This window comes from Periplaneta americana, chromosome 11 (assembly GCF_040183065.1).
Source record: "Periplaneta americana isolate PAMFEO1 chromosome 11, P.americana_PAMFEO1_priV1, whole genome shotgun sequence".
Taxonomy (NCBI): domain Eukaryota; kingdom Metazoa; phylum Arthropoda; class Insecta; order Blattodea; family Blattidae; genus Periplaneta; species Periplaneta americana.
In genome coordinates, this window is record NC_091127.1 from 81,151,845 (window position 1) to 81,177,876 (window position 26,032).

The window sequence follows — 26,032 nt, forward strand, 5'->3', positions numbered from 1 at the left end:
AGAAAACCTTATATGTTGTGTTGAGAAGTACAATACCTCTATAATTTGAACATACCATCTGATCTCCCTTCTTATGTAGTGGGCATGTAACTCCCTTCCTCCACTCTGTTGGTAATGTCTCCTCTTTCCATATTCTTTGAATTAGTTCGTATATCCTCTGTTGCATATTTCAAGAGCTCTGCCTGTATGTTATCTGTACCTGGTGCCTTATTATTTTTAAGTTCAGCTATAGCTTCAACCACCTCTATTGTTGGTGTATCTTCCTCATCACCCACTATAGTGATATCATCCTCAGTTCCATTGAAGTTTCGATACCCATTTAAAAGCTGACTAAAATGCTCATTCCTTTTTAGGATTTCATCTTTACTGGTTAAAATTTTCCCATTACTGTCTTTGCAAAAATTGGTGTGTGGTTTAAAACATTTCCTATCATTGTTAATATTCCTATAATACTCTCTTTTATTGTTCATTATTTTAAAATTTTCTATTTCAGTTAACCGTTTATCTTCGAATTTCCTCTTTTTTCCTTCTATGTATTCTCTTTTCTTCTCTTCTTTTACTTTTCTATACCTCTGCATTTCACCTTGTATTGCCTTTCTGAATCATATTTATATATGCCTTATTCTTCTCAGCAGTCACCATTTTACATTCTTCGTCATACCATTTCTTTGTCTTCTTTCTTGTGTTGTAACCTAAGATTTCTTCGGCTGTGGTGGTGATCATTCTCTTTGTTGCTTCCCATTCATCATCAATTTGGTTCCCTCCTTCCTCCATATTTTCTTGGTCGACAATTTCCTGATTCAATTTGTTTCTGTATTTCACGACTATTTCATCTGTTTTAAATTCACTTATATTAAATTTACACATTGTTTTTCCCCCTCGATATTTCTTATAGTTTGATATCTTTTGTCGGACTCTAGCCATTATCATGAAATGGTCCGAATCTATGTCAGCCCTCTAAAGGCTCTCACATCTATTAAGGATGATTTGTGTCTCTTATCTAAAATTGTACGATCTATTTGATTAATGTACTGGCCATTCGGTGCATTCCATGTACCTTTGCGTATATCTTTGTGGCTGAAGAGTGTACCCCCAATGATCATCTCTTTTGAGGTCGTAAATTGCACCAATCACTGCCGGTTGTCATTACTATTATCATGCAAACTATATTTTCCAATTGTTGAGTAGTAGATCCTTTCTTTACCAACCTGGGCGTTTAAATCTCCTAATACCATCTTTATACCATTACCTGGACAATCATCATAATATGTCCTTTCAAGTAATGTATAGAAGGCTTCCTTTTCATCATCAGTTTTCTCTTCAGTTGGAGCATGTACATTAACCAAACTGCAATTGTAAAATTTCCCTTTTATCCGTAATACTGAAATACGTTCGTTTATTGGTTTAAAACCAATCATTTTCTGTTTAATTCTCTTGTTAACTATGAATCCTGTTCCAAATTGATGCTTCTTGGTATCACAACTATACAAGATTGTGTACCCTTCCTTGTCTAAGACCCCATTCCCAATCCATCTCATCTCTTGGATAGCTGTTATATCCACTTTATATTTTGCTATTTGATCATCAACATTTTTAGGTTACACGGCCTATAAAACGTTAGCACATTCCATGTACAAATCCGTAAATCATGTACCTTTTTCGTTTTTCCAGTTCGCCATAGATTGGACTGTCAGGCTAAATTTCCTGTTAGTTTCTGAGCAATGGGTTTTTCTGGGATGGGGCCACCAACTACCATGCCCAACCACACAGCTATCCTGTGCGGATGATGTTTTCTGTTGGGGTTTTCTCCCTTAACTGACTGTCAAAATAGAGCATTGGAAACTCGCTTTTTCACCCTTACATGGATAGTTGGTAAGCAGTCATTTATTTCCATTCTGAAATATGTGTTCATAGGAAATTCTAAAATTTAATTACTTGTTCTGAAAGCTTTTCTTTTTTATACTTTAAACTTCTGAATTAAAAAGTATTATTATGAGACTTGTTTGTTCAGATACAAAACCTGACAGTTGTAAAATTTTCGGTATGCCCTGACTCTATCAGTGTGCTCATAGATGTCACTAGAGCTGAAAAGCACAGACCACTTAGTTCATCAGAGACTATACAAAGTGCATCATAGGTAGTGGGCCTACACTGCACTACTGAGTGGACAATTGATGATGAAGATGAAGATGGTTTGGATGTCACAGGGAATTAGAATACCCAGAGAAATCCTCTATGTGGATGGACCACAGCCTTGCACAACACAAGTTATAAGTTTAGGGTGGAGTGGGATTTCAAACTGAGCTACCTGGCTTATAAGCTTAATGTGCTGGCATTGAGCATCAAGTGTTTTTCTTAATACTGTGCATATTGGTACAGTATGTAGCTATTTCCATCTCTGCCTACTGTTTTGACGATTATGATGAAAAATCCCTTTTTGAGGTTGGGGCACCCATTAAGTCGCATTCTGTTCACCCTGTATGGTAGGATGACATGAGTATGGAAGTGGGCAGGATAGATGAAGATGAAGGTGAAATGACCTGGGGTTCGACACCAAAAGTTACCCAGCATTTGCTTTTAATGGGTTGAGAGACCCCACAAAAACACTCAACCAGGCCAATTGTCCCAACTAGGATTTGGTCCCGGGTCTGCTGGTTTCACAGTAAGGCATGCTGACCATTACTCCTAACTGGTGGATATATTCAAAGTATAAAGAACTAATGACCATTATATCTCTTTATCTTCCTTCAAAATTATTACAGCATCTTATTTAATTAATCAAACGCATACTTCAACATTGAAAAATTAATTCAACGTATTCAAAGAGATGGTACAGAAAATACGAAATCTGAATATGGTCTATAATACAATCTTGTGTATGTGGCTTTAATTTTTTTTCTTTTTCCAAATCTCTTACAAATTTTCAAATGCTGGATAATTATAACATGTCATTATTATTTTTTTAGTTGGTTATTTAACGACACTGTATCAAATACGAGGTTATTTAGCGTCGATGAGATTGGTGATAGCGAGATGGTATTTGGCGAGATGAGGCCGAGGATTCGCCATAGATTACCTGGCATTCACCTTATGGTTGGGGAAAAACTCGGAAAAAACCCAACCAGGTAATCAGCCCAAGTGGGGATCGAACTCGCGCCCGAGAGCAACTTCAGATTGGCAGGCAAGCACCTTAACTGACTGAGCCATGCCGGTGGCTAACATTTCATGCAGTATGAACTGCATAATTTTAAATATCTAGTAATATTCATCTAATGCAAAATGGTATTTTTTCACGTTAAAATTACAACTGAAGAAGAGTACATGAACTTAAGTTTCATGCAGTCTTGCAATTTTTACGCATTTTAAAATGAATTAATATTAGCATTACTATTTAACAGAATAATTTGCAATATATTTTTCAATAATGGCATGGAATATTTTCCCCGATATGAAACTGTAAAATCAAATTTATTCTTTAAAGGTAGTCATTTGCTTTTAATCATGAAAAAGAAATTCTTGTTAATTTATTCAACTTTGTGCCACCAAACACACACTGTAACTTGGCTTGGCTTTTGGAGGTCCAGGCCTGGGATGGATCCTTGCCCTTAGGCTTGCTAACGGGCCGTTGTGTGCACTATATATGTGATGATGATCAAAGTCCGACAGGTGGTCCAAATGGCATTCATAAATCTAATGCTTACAAATGAGGCATTCTGCATCAGTCCTGACAAAGGCAGGTTCCATTCTTCGACGCGTACCAGATAAGCCCCAGTGTCCAAAGCCCCACCTCTACTAGCATCAGAGACTCATACTACTTCCAAGATTTCACCTCAGCCAATTTTAACTATAGTAGATGATAGATGAAATGAGGTGGAAGGGAATTAGAGGGAAATGAAAGTACCTCTGTAATATCTTTGTCCACCACAAATTCCATCATGACCTGGCCAGGAATCGCCACCTGGATGGAAGACCAGCGCACTAGCACCAGAGTCACCCTACTCTACAACACTACTGGTATCACTACTGTTTATTATTGAGAACTAAGTTGGATCCGTTTTAAACAAGGCGGATAAGAATGTACAAAACAAATGTATGAATTAATAAATATTATATGGAAGAAAGAAATCATCCCAGATGAATGGAATAATAGTATAATTTGTCCTATCCTAAAAAAGGGAGATCCCCTGGAATGTACTAACTATAGAGGGATTAGTCTCTTAGTCACAATGTATAAAGTTCTCTCCAATATATTATATCTTAGACTAACTAAATATACAGAAAAATAAATAGGAAATTATCAATGTGGATTCCGCCCCAATAGATCCACAATAGAACAAATATTTACAATGAGACACACATTAAAAAAAACACGAGAATATAATATTACTACACATCATTTATTTGTTGATTTTAAATCTGCATATGATATAGTTAATAGGCAGCAATTATACAACGCAATGTCAGTACTGATATACCTAAAAAAGTTAATAAAATTAACACGAATGACCATGGAAAATACCAAATGTTTCATGAGAATTCAATCAAATCTCTCAAAAAAATTTGAAACTACAATCGGATTAAGACAAGGCGATGCACTGGCTTGTTTTTTGTTTAATATCGCACTGGAGAAAGCTATAAGGGACTCAGGACTGCAAAGAACTAACATAATTTATTATAAATCCGTACAACTATTAGCATATGCGGATGACATATATATCATTGCTAGATCTATAAAGGTGCTGAGTGAAGCCTTCACATCTCTGGAGAAATCGGCAAAGAAAATAGGCCAACAAATTAATGAGGCGAAAACTAAATACATGAGAGCTAATCCAAAAAGAATAAACAATCCAGCTGATCATATTCAATTTGGACATTATGTCTTCGAGTGTGTGAACAGTTTTACATACTTGGGTTCCTTGATTGATCAAGGAAATAACATAAGTCTTGAAATCAAGAAAAGAATACTCTGTGCAAATAGATGTTATCATAAGACACATTAAATCTGAAGTATTGACTATTAAAAGTAAAATCATAATATACAAAACTTTGATTAGACCAATGCTTACCTATTTCTCAGAAACTTGGACCCTTAATAAACAAGACATAGACAGATTAAATATATTTGAGAGAAAAATACTAAGAGCAATTTTTGGGCCAGTATAAGTAAACGATGAATGGAGAATATAATAATATAATGCTGAACTCTATGAACTATATAAAGAGCCAAACATCATTACAATAATAAAAACTGATCGTTTAAGATGGGCTGGACATTTGGCAAGAATGGAAGACTCACGAGCAGCTAAAGAGTCTTTTTATATAATCCAGGAGGACAGAGGACTAGAGGAAGACCGAGAGCTAGATGGGAGGACGACATAGAAAAAGATGCTAAAAGTATTGGAGTCCGTAACTGGACTGGTAGAGCAAAAAACAGAGAGGAGAGGCGAAGACTTCTTGGGACAGCCAGGACTCTTGATGGGTTGTTGTAGCGCTGATGATGATGATGATGATGATGATGATGATGATGATGATGATGATGAAGAAGAAGAAGAAGAAGTTGGATTCGTTAGTAGAGTCAGGTTGAAGCTTAAATGGAGACGAAAATTTTAATATCATCATAATTTCCAAATAGCTCTGATGTCCACTAAGCCTCCTGTAATTGCCTTTCTCAAAGATAAAAGAAGGCCAGAACGCGATCCTGACCACACCACTGGAAGCTCTACCTCTCAATGGTGTGTAGTCCACACTTTGTCTTTCACTGTTATCTCTTCATTAAATTAGTTACTATTGCATACCTGATCTGATCATTTTGTAAGGCAATGGCTGACAAGTATCTATATCAACTTCTTGTCCAACACAAGGTAATTGCTTCAATTGTATTTGATCATCTTCCATGACACAAACCATCACCTGTAACAAGTTTATACCTATTTTACATCTTACACATATTGTGACAGAACAATGAGTCTCATTTTCTAAATAACACGACCAGAAATAATTTATCATTTGTGTGTTATAACAAGATAAGAATTCACATATTTCATAAAAATTTTGAAGTTAATACCACTGACAGCTGGAATATAACTTCATTTGCATTTTAACTTTTTTCTTTCAATATTGACAGAGTATTGTGATGTAACAGTAAAGAAATGTTTACTCTACCACATTTTTTAATTTTTCATGTATTCATGGTCAACTAACATTGTCAACTTTTCAGCTCTCCATCACCAACAGCAAGCAATAACTGAATTTTCAAATCATGATATCAAGGTCCTTGTTATCACATTATTTCTCCTAGAAAAAGGAGATAATTACTCTCCAGTGCATGCGAATTTTGTCTTTTTAGCCTCCTTTTCGTACAACTTTAACAATTTCAATGCTTAAGCGGAGTTCAAAGAAAGATGTTAAAAAAAACACAATTATTAACAAATTTATCAATTCCATGATGAAAAATGCAGCAAAATAAATTTTTATATCAGCCCATCATAATTTTTTATGTTACTTGTTTAAAATTGTATGGAAAAGAATGTCAATATTCAACGAAATAATTCATAAGCATTGGTAGTTTATTTTTTGCCGACAAAAAATCTGGTGGTCCCCTGTGACCTCCATTGTCACAACTAAGAAATTTTATGATGGAACCAGTGGTCCTGCCTAGCAGTCCATATGTCAATCTGTTTCAGGTTTATTAAGTTTTAACTCCTAAATCTCAGATCGTGACACTGAGGATGGCAACCATTAAATCTTCGAGAAAGCTATTGATATTGATATAATGTATTATGAAATTTAATACCAATATCAACAAATATTTTAAAATTATATGAAAGAACTGAAATGCAAGCAATAGATAGGCTCATATGATATTAAGTAATCTTGTATTTTCATAAATGCAGTGTATAATTTTTATTATTCGGTTAATTTTACCATAGACATGCCAATTTATATCTTCTATCACTTCTTTTACATCCAGTCAATACTTACCATATCACGTAAAGTTTCTGCCATCATGAATTTTCCCAGATCTGCAGTTGGAGATTTATCAGAGGGACTTGAATCTTCTTTCATTTTGTCTTGTTTATGCTGTTTTTGCATATCATATCCATTCTGATTATTATTACATTCAGCCCAATTCCCTTTTCTGTTCATGTCGACTGGCAGAACAGTATGATTACTTGGTGCACTGAGAATAACATAATTGTGTTCTTCATAAATTCCGTTAACGTTTCCATTATTTTTACTCCTTTCTTCTGTATAACAGTCTTTTCCTATGTCATTATTATAATGGGATCCATTTACATCTTTCACATATACCATTTCCATACCCATTTTGTTACTGTTTTCGTAAGCTTCCACTACTTCATGATTATTCACCTTTTCTGTTTTGAAGTGCAGTTTCACTAGTGCACAGTTATCAGAAACAGAACAACTGTTGTTTTCTTTATTAGGAAGACTGCTGTCATTTTCATCTGATGGTTCTAACTTTAAAGTTGGCTCTACTTTAATTTTTGGACCAATTTTAAGCCTTCTGTTTGATCCATTAAGCTTTTCAGCGAGACGTCGCCTTCTTACTTTTACTGATTCGATCGTGAATTTAAAACCACCTGCAATAAAATAAATGTACATTTGGTTAATGTGATTTAATTAGCATTCATCATTTCCTCTGTACAAGGATCCCTGCTTAATATCAGTAACACCACTTTGCATGAGTTTTTATAATGGAAAATTAGTATGTGTTACTAACTCATTTTTTTATGTTGATTTCAGAAATGTTATTAGTTTTTCTATCATATAAAATTTTTTTCACAACAGAATCAAGTTCATTTTACAACATTTATCCCAGAGAGAGTTATAAGTAGGGGGCGAATTTGAGCATATTTGCATGTTTTATTCTTTAGCAGAAAATCATACGCTACAATTGTATAAATGAGTTTCAAGTTATTTGCAACTAAATGTCAAGATTTTATGGTGCATACTTACGCATATTTAAGGGATTAATGCATTTTTTTAGCTTTTAGCGCATATGAAGGCATATTTTGTTGTTTTTAAGCATCCTAGTCCTTAAATCTAGATTAAGAGCACGGGAAATCAGCAAAAATGGAATACAGAAAAAATGCAGACATTGAAACACATTACAACTCTATTTTATATATTGCAATATGACAACATACAGACAGTGCACTGTTATCAGCGAATCATTGTGGGCAATTTCACGGTAATCGAGAAAGCCCTCTATGTTAAAAGGAGCTTCTCATCATTTAAAAAGAAGCTTGTGTGTAAACAACAGAAAAAGCTTGTTGTCTAACAAGCTAGAAAAATATGCAACTCCAGCAGAAACAAATCTCAATATTCTTCTGTGTAACAGGAAAACCATCAATAACAGCAAATTGCTTAAAACAAAAAGTTTTTTCTTTTTCTCCAAATTTTAACAGTGTATATTTTATTATTTTTAGTGCATATATATGGGGTTTTAAGTGCAAAGATGCATGTATATTTTGCTATTTTTAGTGCATATGAATCCGCCCCCCTAGTTATAACACTGTCTAATAGATACAGTCACGCAACTCATATGTATAAAATATGCCAACATTTGACAGCTGGCGCGACAGTAGCCCTCTAGCGGCAGGCAAGTTAAAAGTGTGCACACTACATATGATAACACATCAGAAAACGGGTTTTGCGTAATTTATTTTATATTTTTATGCTATACAATAAGTGTATATGATTCTTACTAATTCTACTTTAGAATCCTGGAAGAATTTCACACGCAGTTAATCTACAAGTTTCAGAAGCTGGGAATAAACGTAATTCCTTCTGCTCCTTACAACTGAATCATGGTCCTGATCACGTATTATGGTTTGAAATGATATAATTGTTTGTACGTAGACGGTTAATTCAATTCATTCCTAAATATATTTATAAACCATTGGAACTCCATATTTCCTGTAAGAAGAGTCAAAATTGCAGGGCATATCTCGTAGGGTACATCGCGTGGTGAACTCCTCTCCCTATTTCCTGAGAAATTAACTATTTTCCATACCGCAAATTGGGGTAAACTCGGCCGCTGAGTTAAACTTAAAAATAAAAAAGGGGAAGATTTAAACCTTAATTTGACAGACATTGATTTATGAAGTTCATTATTTTTCAAATTTTTTTATTATTATTTTGAGTCGCTAATAGTGCTGATATTACGGTTTAAATTTTTATGGAAAGTTTACCACATTTTACATCACATTTCCAGTTTTCACACATAAGCGTAATCTTAACTTATCCTACCTATATAATACGTAATTTACATGCACTTACTGTTATTATGTCGTAGGTAAGAACAAATGAATACACAACTTTATTGAAAAAATTGTAACTTCAATTAACTCTGAAAATGTAGGCCTAATTTTATTTTCAGATCAGAAGTGGTGTAAGTCAAAAATGGGTAATGAGGGTTAAAGTAAACATTCTGTAAAATACAGCGCAAAGTAGCAGTTAATATTGAATTTATTTAAACTATTAGTGGTCAGTGAATAGCACGAAGGATATATTAATTGCTACTTTGCGCTGTATTTTACAGAATTTTTACTTTAAACCTGATTACCTAATTTTGACTTATACCACTTCTGCTATGAACGGCTCAAATAATCACTGGTAATGTAAAATCAACACCAATAACAGTCATGCAAATTATTACAGAAAAGATTGCTTTTTATATTAAATTAAAAAAGGCTCTTTTATTTCTTGAGAACTTAATACACCAACATATCAGAAATTTATCGACACAGTCTGGATTTATTCAAGAAGTGAATATTTTGCAAAAGGATTATAGTACGCCATGAATTCTTGAAAAAATTAACACCATAATCCCTACTTGAATGCAATATAACATTCAACTTTTGAAAAATATAAAGAAAGAAACACGAATACAAAAATTATGGAATTACTTGCATTAAAAACTGTAGATACATTATCCAAAATCGGAATGGTTACACATTTACACATGATCTCTGCAAAACAATAATATACTGTAACGGGTATTTACTTTGTTTTTATATAAACTCTCCTTCCTGACATACAAAAAGGTAACTGATAACTAATAAATGTTTTATAGAACACAAAACGTAGGCTATCTACAGCGTGGATTATAGGTTATGACTGAGTTATGATTTTCTCTTGGTTTTTAGGGAATCTGAAGAACGACAAATTCGGAGATTTAAACTTGTTGTTACTGCAATTTTCGTCATTGCACACATTGCCTTTATTCCGACGCATGATTAAAACGTTATTATAACATCTCGCATACCTTTAAAGTACATGCTGGCTGTATCAACCCTATGACCAGTGCCTTGCCTGCCGCTTGAGCGCTAGTGTCGTGAATGTTGGCAAAAAAAGTGTTGAAGTTGCGCGACTGTATATATTAGACTGTGGTTATAAGCCAGCAGAGAATTAATTTACTGGAAGGGAATTTTTGCACTACATGTCTTCAGGTTGGCACACCTATTTATGCTCTGTGTCAATTGGGCCACAATCAGCAGAAAACATTGAAGAGCATGGCTATGAAAGGGTAGCAATAAATGCTAAGTATCTTGGATAGTATAGCTGTAGGGAAAGAAATGAGGTAAATGTCCACCAATTGTTTTATGTAAGCAGCAGTATATGCCATTCGTTATCTTGTGAAACCTACTTGCACATAAGAGGAAGAAGAAAGTGGACTGAGAAGCTTCCCTCCCTCACTATGTTTCCACTTGCAACTAGTTAGCTCACTTACCACCACCATGAGATTTTTTGGTTCCATATTATAACAAATGACCTATACAGTTTGTACATGGAACACGAATTATGCATATGAAACTTTGTAATGAAAGGGAGAGGAGTACCTAGTGTACACAAATATGTTCATTGTACAAAGTTTATATTTGTAGTAATGTGCTGCAATAAAATAAAAATATCATTTACAAATATGTCGAAGTAAAAGACTGACAACTATCAAAGCACCATTCCACATTTGCTGACAACAGAAGCACATATTTGAAATTAGACAGTCAGTGGTGATATTCGGCCGGTTCGCACCGGTTTTGACAAACCGGTTGTTAAATTATTTCTAGGTAATATCTGCAATTACTAGTGACGCAAATAGACTTAGAATTTTTGAAAGGAAAATAGTAAGAAGGATCTATGGACCAGTTTACGAACAAGGTCTTTGGCAAATAAGAACAAACCATGAAATCAACGAAATTCTTGAAAATGAGGACATAGTACGTTGTGTTAAAGCACAGCGTCTTAGATGGATTGGGCATGTGGAGAGAATGGCAGAAGATCGAATGCCTAAGCGCATTTATAAGTCAAGCATGACAGGAAGGCGACTAAAAGGTAGACCACGTAACCGTTGGAAGGACGAAGTTGAAATAGACTTGAGAATTTTGAATGTTAGAGGATGGAGGAACACTGCATTAGACCGAGGGAAATGGAGGAGCGTCGTGAAGCAGGCAAAAGCTCACCCAGAGCTGTAATGCCAGAAGGAGAAGGAGAAGGAGAAGGAGAAGGAGAAGGAGAAGGAGAAGGAGAAGGAGAAGGAGAAGGAGAAGGAGAAGGAGAAGGAGAAGGAGAAGGAGAAGGAGAAGGAGAAGGAGAAGGAGAAGGAGAAGGAGAAGGAGAAGGAGAAGGAGAAGGAGAAGGAGAAGGAGAAGGAGAAGGAGAAGGAGAAGGAGAAGGAGAAGGAGAAGGAGAAGGAGAAGGAGAAGGAGAAGGAGAAGGAGAAGGAGAAGGAGAAGGAGAAGGAGAAGGAGAAGGAGAAGGAGAAGGAGAAGGAGAAGGAGAAGGAGAAGGAGAAGGAGAAGGAGAAGGAGAAGGAGAAGGAGAAGGAGAAGGAGAAGGAGAAGGAGAAGGAGAAGGAGAAGGAGGAGAAGGAGAAGGAGAAGGAGAAGGAGAAGGAGAAGGAGAAGGAGAAGGAGAAGGAGAAGGAGAAGGAGAAGGAGAAGGAGAAGGAGAAGGAGAAGGAGAAGGAGAAGGAGAAGGAGAAGGAGAAGGAGAAGGAGAAGGAGAAGGAGAAGGAGAAGGAGAAGGAGAAGGAGAAGGAGAAGGAGAAGAAGGAGAAGGAGAAGGAGAAGGAGAAGGAGAAGGAGAAGAAGGAGAAGAAGGAGAAGGAGAAGGAGAAGGAGAAGGAGAAGAATATCTGCAATTACCATAAACATATACCATATATGTTTAACATAGGTATACATGAGAGAACTGGTTGTTAAACATTTTGAATATCACCACAGGGTACAGTATATTACAGTACTAAAATCAACATTTTCTAGTATATCAAGATCACAGCTATTAGAACAGTAGGCATCTTTCTGAGGACATTGTACTCCGTTTTTGTCCAACACATTTTGCTATTTTTTTAGGTACACATTATGCTGTTTCATATCATAATCATCATCCACGCGACTGACTAGTTTATTTACAATATTTTTCATTGTATTTACTTGCATAACTAGTTCAGTGCCACATGTTCACATGGTTGGAAGCAAGCAAAAATCCAAAACATGACCTAATATATAGTACTGTATTTCTTTTAATACTGGAATCACTAAAGAGAATCTGGCAGATTTCTATTGCGTCAAATGACTGGATCACTTTCTTCACAGAGTCAAAATGTTCACAACAATAAGTACAAATATTTCACTAAGATCCCCATCTAGTAATTACTGGATGTGGTGGGACAGGCACACCGGAACATGGTTTAAATTTTGGCACACTTGCACGAACTTTAATAAATACTTTTTAACATTCATATCAGTTTATCAATGTCTGGAAATTGTGCCTTCTCTTGTTTAGCAGCCCTATAACACCCATGCTTTCGTCATACAGTTGCTGCATCAGTTATAAATAGCAGCACATTTTTATGCTGCATACTCGATGACCAGATTTTGTTTAAAGTAATTTTAAAGAGTTCACTTACAATTTTACATTTCACAGAATCCAGTGATTCACATGTAACAAGATAAGTTTACTAGAGCTGTCTGGAGAATCCATAGTATTGTCACTATACATACCCAAGTTTCCTGATGTTCATTTCATTTATAATGTCATGCATGTACTTATCATAACTTTCTTTTTTAACCTAAGATTTCCACAATGTGTTTGATCTGGTATGCTTTTCCCAGTATATTTTCCCAGAAATTTGACATTCGTTAATTTACTGAATGGAATATTAGCCGAGATGTGTGCTTCGCACAAATTTTCATAAAAATAAGTTAAGCTAGATTGTCCAAGGGACTCTTCCTAAAATAATAATGAAAGATTAAACTGTTATAGTGTCACCAAAGGAGTCGTCAGGCTCCGCCCCCTACACAAATTAATGATTAAAAAAATGAAGAATTTAAGAAAAATAAGTTTATAACTAAATGCATTAATTAGAGCTTACCCTGAGCTAAGTACACTTAACACACATAGATTTAAGAAACAAATCAGATTAATTATTTAATTGTTTAAGCTAACTGAGTTAAAAATTGATACTCTAATATTTATGTACTTTTGTATTTTCTATTTGTATACAGACCCTATTATTACATCTGTATGTATTTTACCATTTATTAATGTTATTGTGCTCAATGAACTCTCTTAATTTTGTGATATATTTTGTATAACTGATCTGAACTGCGCCCAAGCACGAGCTTCTGCTCTTTCGGGCTGCAATGCCTAATGTAGCCTATGTGTAAAGTATTAAATAATAAATTAAATAAATAAAAATCTGTTGTTATATTGAAGGAAGCAAAGAATGCAGGACTCTGGAATATATGATTAAATTCTGGAATACTCTGGAAAGCCGGTCCACAAATGAAGTATATCGAACCTTTCTAGAAGCATGTATGATGTGTGTAATGTAGCCCCCACTCACGTTTCCTGATTGGCCGAGGAGTTGGCCAACGATCTGCGTGTGCGCTGTCAGGCATCAGCTGTTCTATCAATTTCCACATCCTTCCAGCTTTAGTATGTTTATGTATTCTATGATCACCTGTGTGGTTCTAGATTTTGTGTACAGCAACAGGGTATTTAATCAGTGCACTTCAGGCACCAGTTAGTCAATGTGAATTATACAGTCAGCCAGTGTTCTCAACTCAGTGTTAAGTGTTTAAGGTTCAAAGTACCATAAAAATTACCAGGTCGTGATGTCGCTGTGTGATGCAACACCACCTCAGTCTGAGAGTTTTAGTTCAGTTTCATCAGATTGACAATGAGAATACGAAACATGGATATTAGGAAATTCTTTGGTAGTACCTTTTTATCTTATGTAATATAATACAATTTAAGGAACGAAGCTAACAAGCTATTATGGTTAATGAAACTTGTCAGAAATAATATTTCCATATATCCTTATGGGATGTACTGGTCATTGCAATATGTTTGTTTTAACTTTTGCAATATGTTGTTTGATGTTAATTTGAAAAGGAAAGAGCCAGATGGAAATGGGAATGGTAGCTACAAAGACGAACAAGATACCAATGTGTCAACTAAGGCTACATAAGAGGCAATCCCTCCTATTTCGGATGATGCGGAACCCAGAATCAATTGTTACATAAATTGACAACAGATACTGTAACACTAGGAAAAAAAAAAATAGAATTGCAACAACTGTTAAAAAATTAATTCTGATTATAATACCAAGCAATGGCATGCAATCAGGTGATTTAGTCAGTAAATTTTACAGATCATAATAATGCTAAATATTATGAAAATGCTGTTGAGTTATTGGCAATCAAGTTCCTGTCGATCACTAAGGCGTGAAATCATTCTAATGCAAATTGTAAATTTATTTCACTTCACTATTGATTTAAGAGTATCAAATTGTAATTACTTTAACACCCTATATCATAGATATTTTACATCTGTGACAATGGCTTCTCCATATCAAACTACTTGTTCAAAATTCCTCTACTCTTAGCGAAACATTTTACTGTTACTCATTAACACCCTGTATATATACAAGTGCCCTGGGTGGCATTCGTGAATCCGTTGCTAACAGGCACGTCATCCTGCCTCAGCACTGACAAGAGCCAGATTCCATCCCCAGACGAGTATGTGATAAGCCCCAGAGCCAGGAGCCCCAATTCCTTCCTATATTAGCATCAAAAACCCTCAAGACTTCACCCCGGTCTACTTTTAGCTATTGCAGACGACAGATGAAATATAGAAAGGTGGAGAGCACTGAGAGGAAGGAAGAGGGAAAACAATGCGAAATTTGATTTATTCACCACAAATGCCATCACTACCTGGTCAGGCATTGAATTTGAAACATCTGCATGGAAGACCTATAGCTCTGATCCACAGATGAGGCAACATGAACTGATATATTGAACACATATATTTCAGTCGAAGTAGACAGGCACAACGAATCCAAGAGTGTGAGAACCTCACAGATATTGAGTGATATTTCTCTGAGAAAAGCAGCACTGAAATGTTAGAGAAATTAAATTTCCACATATGGTTGTAAAATCCAAAAATTTCACTACAACTCAGTCACTGTGAAAACCTAAAATCTCGTATAAACTCCATAATTTAAGTATCTATCTTTTATATAGAATAGTAATTCTACTCTTCTTAGAAATAACTGAGATGATTCAAAGACATCATGTCAAGATATACAGTTCCACATGAAGGAAAGTAAATATTTTGCTAACTTTGTGAAATAATAATTTCAATCAGAACTGGAATAATACTTAATCTGTTTATTATATGTGTTATTACCTACTTCATGCAATTCTTAAACAAATGCAAAATTTATTACTTTAAAATCACGATACTTACGTTCTGCTTTAAGTTCCAGTTGATGCACATGTTCCAAAAGATGACTTTTCATTTGCTGTCTTGCTTTCCCCTCACTACCAAAACTCGAGAACTGCTTGTGGCATTGATCTGGTTCCATAAAGCAAGTGAATGTAAATATTCTACGAATTTCGTCACCATCAAATTCAGAGAACAGCTTAAGCAAATGATTGGCTGTCAAGGAGCGAAGGTATTCCAGATCCATTGTGTCTCCATCTCCACTTCGACTGCGGCATGTAACTCGTTGCTGAAATAATGTCACATGTAGAAGAACTGTCACTGTAATCTTTATATAAACAAACTTAATGTTTTAATTTTGACATTCATCAATGCTGTACGATTACAGTACACATTACTGAGTGGCACAAAATTTATTCATTCCCACATACAAATGTTAAAGATTGAAGTATCACTTTTAATTTTGTACATAAGTTCCTTAAAAAAATCTGTTCACTATAATGCTCTAAAAATGTACTATGTAAAGAAATAGTTTTTTGATGCAGGAAACATGGGTACAACATTTTATGGGGTTTAACTTACTTTCTAAAGCAACTGAAAACAATTTCCATGAGATCATCACTCTGATTTTGCAAATATTTCCATTCCAACAGGAGGAAAATGCATTAACCACTGTGGGATATTTTCTATAGACATTTGAGAATGATGCTTCATTTCAAAAATATTGGCTGGAAATCTTACTTTCAGGAATTACCACAGGGAAAATTTGGTGCCAAGTGCATGTAATATCGTTGAGCTGACCCTGAAGGCATTGCAAGAAGGTTGCCAGGAGACTTTGAATCTCTCAGTAAACCTTCTTTATGCTATTTCTTAAACAACGTAACAAAATGTTCTTTGAAGGTTCATAAACATTTTTATTGCAGCAATAATCTTAGAGACCAACACTCCAAACAGTGCACTGTTCAACAGTGAATACTTCACGAGTGCTGCCTAGTTGTAACATAAGCAATTGGAATTAAAAAACCGTCAAATGTTTATGCCCCCAATTATTTTCAGGATTTAAAACATATTCAAATGATCAAAAAATTAATATATTGCTTGCAATGATAGTGAAAACAATTTTCACGTAGGAAGAGTCTGTTTTCTTTGAAGAGTTTAAGATAGTTGCAAATAAAATATTTCATCCATTTAAGTAATTCTTTCCCACTATCATAACAGAAAAATATGGACAATTCTCTTCACTTTACACTATATAACAGAAAGTCTTGTATCAATTTAATAATTGTAAAACAATTAAGATACTACAGTATGTTAAAAAAAAAAAAAGTGAACAAAATACAGTAAAATCCCTCGTAACCGGTACCCAAATAATCGGCAATATCAAAACAACAGCACTTTTGGTAGGGGGAAAAATCAAGTAACACCGAAACAGCTGTTAAGCCACACATGCTTACATAATTAACACGAGTAAGATCGCCATTTAATCAATTATTTATATTCAAGTGTTAAAAGCAATGTACGAAAGATTCAACATGGAAAATTTACATCTACCAGATTGCTACAGTCTGGACCGTCAGTTTTGCCACATTAGAAAGTTCGCACAAACTTTCATTTTCAGTAAATATTCGAACCTAAAATTAGTGTATTATTTGTGTTGTGTGATGTGTTTTAATAAGGAAAATTCACATAGTTTTTATATTTATTCAGTTATGTTTGCGCCGTCAGTATTGCCACATCAGGAAGTTTGCACGAACTTTCGTTTTCAGTGAATATTCGAACCTAGAATTAGTGTCTTACTTGTGTTGTGTTATGTGTTTTAATATGGAAAATCAGTTTTTATGTTATTCAGCTATGAGCAAGTGATAGAGAAATAAGCTTCATATGGTTGCACATTTGGCACCATGAAATACCAACTTTTTTTTATATTATAGGCTATACCGGTATTTATTCAATTATCCGGCAAAATCTCGTATTCGAAACTAGCCTGGTTCCTTTGGTGCCAGTTAAGAGGGATTCTACTGTATTATAAATTACATTTTATTAATAAATTGATCAAATTTATAATTACTTTATTATTTTCATAAAAATACTAAATAGCAGGGTTGGGTTATTACACGTATAATACTGTTTTTCTACCTACATTGTAGAAAATATTGTAGAATATGTGACATAGGTAGAAAATTATGTAGAAATTATAGACTTATTGTTTATGTAATAATGCAGTATAATGTCAATATAAACAACTATGTACCTAAATTTGAATGCCATGACTTATAATCCACGCCATACTTAAAGCAGGAAATGGATTATGACTGTATGGTTATTTTATTATTTAATTTAAATATGATACACTAGTTTTCATGACTTAAAGGCCTGCATACATAACTACTTATAATTGAAAGAAATGATAATTAAAACTGTGTCGTTTTATTTTCGGCACCCTGTGTTTTTTTATTCATTTTCTTTCTTATTCCTTATTTATGTTACTTCCTGTTTTTAGTTACCCTTCATTTTCATAGATGGCGTTGTTCTATCCGCCATTTTAGGTATGATTCTTCCTTTTTATAGATGGCGTTGTTCTATCCGCCATTTTAGGTCTGATTCTTTTTATGTATAAGGAGCGAGTTTATTTTTTCACATGATATTGGTTTTTGATTTTCATTGGTGGCTCTGTTCAAATTTATTCTCGGATTAGCGTCCGTTTTCCAGTTGGAACGGTTGACGTGAGTGAGGAGTCTTGGAACGACGCTCGAGGGGAGAGGTTGAGTAACAGCCATTCGGGGCGGGAGTTAGTTAAGCAGCGGCTTGTGATGGAATAACGGATAACCTGGTCTGAGGAGAGACGTGAACCGCTGCAGTTTGAACCTGATCTGGGATGGTCGCTAACTACATATAGTCATGCCCTGGCTTCGGAGTCTTGGAATTCTTTGATGATGGCTACATGATGGTTTGAGGAAAACGATTGTTACTTGATTTCGAGACTGACCTACCCATGATTGTAACAGGTTTTTCACCAGTCGTGATAATATGTTTCTTTTTCATTAATATTCATGTTTCTATAGGCTATTACCGGTACGTAATTTGTACTTATTTAAAAGAGTCCGCTGACATTCGTCAGTTGTATATTTCCTATTAGTTGTTCTTGCTTTTATATTGCTACTTTCTTCTACATTAATGATGGAATTCTGGATCAGTTAAATTTACACTTATTTCTGTTAATACCGCTTACGCAGGTCTTGGGTGTAATGGCGAATGTCAGTTGAGCTTAGATTATTCGGCAAGCCAGTCCCGAAAGATCAGTAGATTTGTAGTTGGGTTAAATTCAGTTTCATCCTCCTTGTCTGTTTTCTTATGGAGATGTTCCCTTTGTGAACCATAGTTTGCTAAGCCTCCCCCTTATATATGTATATAAATTTATTTCTCTAATCTTAGGTAATCTTTAAAATCTCTATAACTTTTTTTTTTTTTTTTTTGTTTATATTCTTATTACCTGTATTGTAAATTAATAAATGTTATCAGGTAATTTATTATTTGTTCTAAGTGTTTTATTTGTTTCACCTTACCTTCACGAGACAATCAACCCTATTGTACGGTTGGCGGCGGGGTTATTTAATAGAGGCTAGCCGTTTCAAAACTAAAATTCTATATATAATTCAAACTTGGGTGTACACGTACGGAATTAAAAATTGGAGTGAGTCTTGATGGGAGTCCACCTATATGTAGGCAACAATTTTGCACAATTGTCCACAAGTAACATATATACAGGGGCTCTACTTTACTGCACATGCACATTGTGTTATAAGCGAAACTTGTACAATAAGAGAGCTCCTAATTTTATTTCCGTATCTGTACCTAAAGTAGAATATAAATGTAAATTAGCCTACGTACTTTCTACAGTGTATTTTCGACTGACCCAACTCTGCTAAATAGTACCAACAAAAGCAAGCAAGTGGAAACATAAATATTACATGAAACAGACTTAATGCACACAGAAAATGTCTGCATACTGCTGTGATTATTAGGTGTATACAATTTCCAATGATCTCAGTAATCAGGCCTAATGGACTTTTGAAACACATTACAAAGAAATACATATTATTTTGAGACACTTGTATGTCTTAGTACAAGGAGAATAATTATTGATATTAACAAACCTTTTTCTTGCTTGAGAGATGACATCCAATATCTGATGTTTTCATAGTGGGTCTTTTAACTGGCGACATCTTGACACTTGGATCAGAATGTAAAGTCTGTGATGCAACTTCTGCCAGCATATCAAGGAGGGCTCCGGAAAAATTTTTCTTGTCCAGCTCATTGTCAAAAGAGCTTGTCTCTACAACAAAATTAAAACATGTTCATTTTACATTAAAACAAATTATATTTATCTCAGTATTTAAACTCTAATATTTGAACTGAACTATTTTCTAACCCAAATAAAACTATTTCATTATTCACAGTATTGCACTGAACGAAAAACTGATCTACTGTTGATGAGATGCTAGAACCAAACCACTACTTACCACCATAAAAGTATAAAGATATTAGTCTTAAATATTTATAGAAAAGTATAATACATTTCTGTTAATGGTGAACAGGAGAAGAGTTCAGGGCAGAAAAAGATATCAGAAGATAGACGACATTAAGATACATGGATCATATGCGAAGACTAAGAAGAAGGCAGAAAATAGGAAAGACTGGAGAATGCTAGATTTGCTGTGAAAGACATGCCCTCGGGCAGAACACTATGAATGAATGAATTCACAAAATGATTTGATGTAGGGTATTTCATTTTAGTAGTCAATTTATGACACAGATGAAAGTTACTTAGAAAGACAAATTATAAATACAGTAAAACTCCATTAAGCCAAACCCTGTTAAATTAGACACAGTTCAATCTGGATAGGAGTTCTGAAGAAATAAAATTTGATATAGGAAATTCTAAAACACATTAGGGCCTAAGGTATTACCATGGGATGATGCTTAAGTTTCCGCATACTGTAGTTCGTGTTTCTATGGCAGAAAAATGTTGCAAAATATAAAGTTCGGCCTATGTAAATTCAGATTGATGATTTTCAATACTGCAGCTGCAGTGAACAACATAATGCTGTCTACATTGTTCACTACCTGGAAGATAGTTTCATGTGACAACAGTGTTTCACACTACGAGGCTGAAAAATCTGATTGTGCATCTGAAGATGAATTCGAATCCCAAAAATGAAGTTAAACAACACTTTATTTGTGTGAGCGATCTTATCCAATAAAATGACAATAAGGACATTTCTGCATTACTACTACCTACTATATGAGGCAACTGTATGAACTTGAAAGTGAAGGTTACATGCGACAAGCCACAAAAGAAAATAAAGTTTTACAAACTATAAAAAAGGTGATAATTTGTAACTTCTGATATTGTCATACTGTAATTAATTTCATTCACAAAATATCCTAGTTTGTTTTTCATTTCTATTAATCTGATCGTTTGCTAATCTGGAAAACATTCAGCCCCAATTGGCTGTTTCAGACTTTTCCTAACTGAACAACACTCGGTCCCAATTAGTCCAGATTAATGGGACCTACAGGTCTTTCTTTCTAATTATATTTTTGTTAGTACATGTGAAACTGTATTTGATACAGTACTGCAATGAACCCGATGTCTTCACCCACTGCACTCTGAAAACCCAAGACACTGACATTGTGTAGGAAGATTCTCTTTTTGTTCATATTGTAAATTTTTTTATTACTGAACAATGTAACTTTTATTTAAAGCAACAATAATTCCTTTCTACAATTCACCTTAAACGCTCTCGTCAACAATGGGATTTGCTCTCCACACAGTAACACAGTATTCGTTATTGCACTCCACAGACGACAATGACAATTTCTTCCTCCAACCGTAGCACCACTTACAAGAGCTACTGGGCCCAGTGGGAATCCTTCACTGTCAAGGACGGTATCCTGAAGAGGATTTGGGAGTCGGCCGATGGAAGGACCCGCATAGAACAACTTGTCCTGCCCAGGAGCAAGGTGAAGGAAGTGCTACGGTTGGCGATATCGGCCCCCTCTCTCTCCCGACTGTAGCCGGTCGCAACTCCTCCGCAAGTGCCCAGGTTCACTGCAGGACCAGCAGGTGGGCACCCGTCGTCCCCGTTGCTCAGGCGACTGTTGGCTCCTCTCGGTGTCAGCCACCTCTCTCTCCTGCCGGTGGCCGGAGCAGTCGCAGTCCCTTCTTAGGTGTCCCGGTCTCCCGCAGGACCAGCAGGTGGGCGTCCGTCGTTTCCGCCGCTCCGGTGACTATTGTCTTCCTCCGACGTCGGCCGCCTCTCTCTCTCGTTGGTCGCAGTCCCTTCTCAAGTGTCCCGGTCTGCCGCAGGACCAGCAGGTGGGCGCCCGTCGTCTCCGCCGCTTCGTTGACTGCTGGCGTTTCTCGATGTCGGCCACCTCTCCCTCCTGCCTGTGGCTGGATCGGTCGCAGTCCCTTCTCAAATGTTCCAGTCTGCCACAGGACCAGCAGGTAGGCGCCCGTCGTCTCCGCTGCTCCATTGACTGTTGGCGCTCCTTGACGTCGGCCACCTCTCTCTCCTGCCTGTGGCCAGATCGGTCGCAGTCCCTTCTCAAGTGTCCCGGTCTGCCACAGGACCAGCAGGTGGGCGCTCCTCGTCCCTGCCGCTTGGGTGGCTTCGGTTGGCGCTCCCCAGCATCGGCCGCCGTGACGCTCCTGATCCAGTGCGGTGTTGAGACTCCCGCCGCCGACTTGGCCATCTCCATCCTGAGGGCCGCCGCCAGAGCTGCGTTGATGGTGCGATGCTCTGCTAAGAGTAGCTGTTGTCTTATTTCGGGGTCTCGAACTCCGCTGCCGAAGGTGTAGGCCGCCTCTCCAGCGATGAAGTCAGTAGGCAGGCCCCTGAGGGCCTTATGGGCCAGTTGTTCCACCGCCAATGCAAATTCTTGCAGGGACTCGCCTGACTGTTGGACCCTCGTTTTCAGTTGGGTCCTGAATGCTGCCGCAAGTTGATGGTCACCATAACGTCCAAGGCCGCCATTATCTCGGCGGCTGTCCCATCTTCTGGAACGCTGTGAAGAATCTCCGACGCCTGTCCCTGAAGCGCGGCCAGCAGCTGAGTGGTTCTCTCTGCTGGCGTCCACCCATTGTGCTCTGCGATGGCCTCGAACTGGCGACGGAATATCGCCCAAGACGTCGTACCGTCGAACTTCGGCGTCTTGACGTTGTAATGTCTGGCTGAAGGCGATGGTTCCACAGGGCCACCATATGGAGTCCTCAACTCTGTGGCCGCTTCTTGCATGGCACGTCGAACCTCCTCGGCAACTATCTGTTTATGTTCTCTAGCCTGTCGATCCACCAACGCGAGGATGTGCTTGTTTTCTACAGCATGTTGGTCCATTAACATACTCGTCTTGTCCAGCAACTCACTCGTTTCCTCTTGACGACGCTCGAGATCGCGGATTTTGCCGTCGAAATGGTCTACATCCTGTCTCAACTCGGGTCTCGTTTATAGTTGTAAAATTCTGGTTTAGTTTATCCAAATTGGCCTTAAGTTCGTCTTTCACGATGGCGACAATTCCATCTACGTGGGCCGAAACGCTTTCAATTTTCGTAGTGACGTCATCTTTCACTCCGATTATGTCGCCTTTCACTCCGCTTATGTCACTTTTCATCTCCGTTTTCACTTTACTTAAGTCGTTTTTCGGTTCCGCGATGGCTTGCGGTATCAGCTGTAGGTTCTCCATTATGTCGATAATATCCCGATTCTGACACCAGTGTAAATTTTTTTATTACTGAACAATGTAACTTTTATTTAAAGCAACAATAATTCCTTTCTACAATTCACCTTAAACGCTCTCGTCAACAATGGGATTTGCTCTCCACACAGTAACACAGTATTCGTTATTGCACTCCACAGACGACAATGACAATTTACTTGGAATATTGAGAACAACAATGAACTGAACTTTAACTAATGTTCACAAAGCACTATTTACAAATCAGAACTGTCAGTTCTCAGTTCACAGTTCTTCTAGCTCAGTCACTCGAGTTCACAGTATCTCGAACCACAGACCTTCAGAGACAGTCCACTGTACTCGAACTCAGGTCCCTCCAACTGCGGTCCACTGCACTCGAACTCAGGCCTTCGGATGCTGACACAGTTGCGGACGCACACTCAAGTCGAACTCCGGTACACAAGACTGGCTGGCTTGCTCTGTTCACTGGCTTACTCACTGAATGGCTGAATAAACTGAAAACTGCTCCAGTTTGCTCGTGTTTCTTCTTTTATAGCTAAACCATAGTTACGAGAAATTTCTACGGGTGTCCTGAGATAGCTCTCTCGAATTATCTGGATATCTCCACTTCGACGGACTCCTCTGGACGATTCGGGAGGGTCCGTCCCCCCTTCACTCCGCAAGTAGCAGCTGCGCGCGCAACCTCCCCTCGCCGCGTTGACGTAATACATCCCCTCTGCCCTTCAGCATACAGATGCTCCCCATACCAGCGTTTCGTCTGCCGCGCGCCCTGTCGGACGCGTGTTCGAACCCCGTTGCAGCTGTCACAATATGTAAGAGCACCACCTCTTCTTTCTTGAACATGACCAAAACATGCTCCACCAACCACCACATATTTTTTTCGAAAATAGATATAAAGTTTTGTAGTCAACTACAGCTGAGTCTCTACACACTTTCTGTTCTCTTCTTGGACGAAACTATCATCATATACTGTGCCATTTCACTTTAAAAAGTAAACGAAGTCACCTACAGAGGTAACTCAAGAAAACCTGAGAGATATCTCTGAGTGAAAAGTGATACTTTTGTTTTATCACGCAGTCAAACATTCACTCACCACCACACATGGGGCAAGGTCAATCCAGAGTAGACTCTCTCCTTAGGGATTTTCATCACCTGAAGGCAAGTATCCTCTCGCAATTCGAGAGTGAAAAGAGAACATTCATCTTTTATCACATCACCCCATATTTCTATATGTAGTGTGTTCAAGTATGGTTTGCTGTTCATGTCCTGATATGTATTATATGGTGCTTTTATAATTATTTACACAAAACTTGTAATGCACGGATGCAGAAATCGCAAGTGTCAGGTCGCTGCAGCAATTGTGTTTTTGCCACTGGTCCCTAAGATTTGGTCCAAAAAAATTTCAGTTTCTGTTTTTTTTATTTCTTTCTTTGTTCTCCCTAGTCATAAATCTATTGAAAACGCGCTATTACATCTATCATGACGTCACTGATGAAGCTTTCTTCTCGAAAATAATCAACCACAGACTGAAGATATTATCTTTGCATGGGACCATCATTGTATATTGATGAGCAGGATGTATAATCACTATAGATAGTTGATGCACATAATGCATTTGGTCCTCATTTGTTTCGGTAGCAGCACATAGGATTCAATTAAGTGTACTAAGTTCTGTAAAAAAAAGTGGACTATTTTAATGAATTGGATTCATTGCTGAAGATGCTCTACAAATTCTACCAGCAGTCTCTCTCTCAAGAGACTACGAGAACTGAAGAAGCTTGCTGAAAACCTCGAGACAAGAGTTCGGAAATTTCAGTATTTGCACAGTGTAAGATGGGTGGCCAGCATGGTTGGTGCTATATCAGCTCTGGTATCTGATTGGAAGTCTGTACTTTGAAAATGTTATTGCAATTAAAACAGCTCCAATGGCAAAAGGTCTTCTGAGAAAACATTGATTTTGAATTTGTTCACATGCTCCACTTTTTTCTGGACTTTTCAGAAATCATGAAGAATTTCTCTCTCCTGTTTCACAGCGAGCAGCTATTTCTCAGCACTGTTGAACTACATGTAAAAAGTAAAATACCGTCACTTGAATTACCCGAAAATACTCCTGCCACAAAGAGAGATATATTTGTAACAAACACCTGCATTAGTGGCATTTTCCAATAGATATAACTAAAGGGAGTTGTACCCCAGCTGCTAATTCTACTGTTTAAGAACATCAAGTAACTATAAGGATATTAAAACCTCATGGTAACAAGAAGAATATGTCAGAATAAATAATAGGAAAGTGAGAATGGGCTTAGCTTTGTGGAGACTAGGAATATGGAAATTGAAAAACAGGAGGGGTACCATAGAGAAGAATATCTGCCCCCTTTGCGGCATGAGAGAAGACGTGTTTCATATATTGTTAGAATGTCAAGAAACAGACAATACAAGGAAAAAGTGGATAAATAATCAATTTTGAATATGAATAGATATGTAGCATATAAGAAAATATGTAATATATCTAATATAA

At 36.8% G+C, this 26,032-nt stretch overlaps 1 protein-coding gene across 1 annotated transcript in view; it reads right to left on the reverse strand.

Moving 5' to 3' along the window:
• LOC138709144 (uncharacterized) overlaps positions 1-26,032 on the reverse strand; it is a 50,642-nt gene that overhangs the window by 19,270 nt on the left and 5,340 nt on the right. Inside the window, exons 2-5 of the mRNA XM_069839680.1 lie at positions 19,911-20,089; positions 15,781-16,045; positions 6,982-7,601; positions 5,796-5,910 (exon numbers count right to left, since the gene is read on the reverse strand). Of these exons, the coding sequence (XP_069695781.1) occupies positions 5,796-5,910; positions 6,982-7,601; positions 15,781-16,045; positions 19,911-20,089 (1,179 nt within the window). The remainder of the gene's footprint in view (positions 1-5,795; positions 5,911-6,981; positions 7,602-15,780; positions 16,046-19,910; positions 20,090-26,032) is intronic.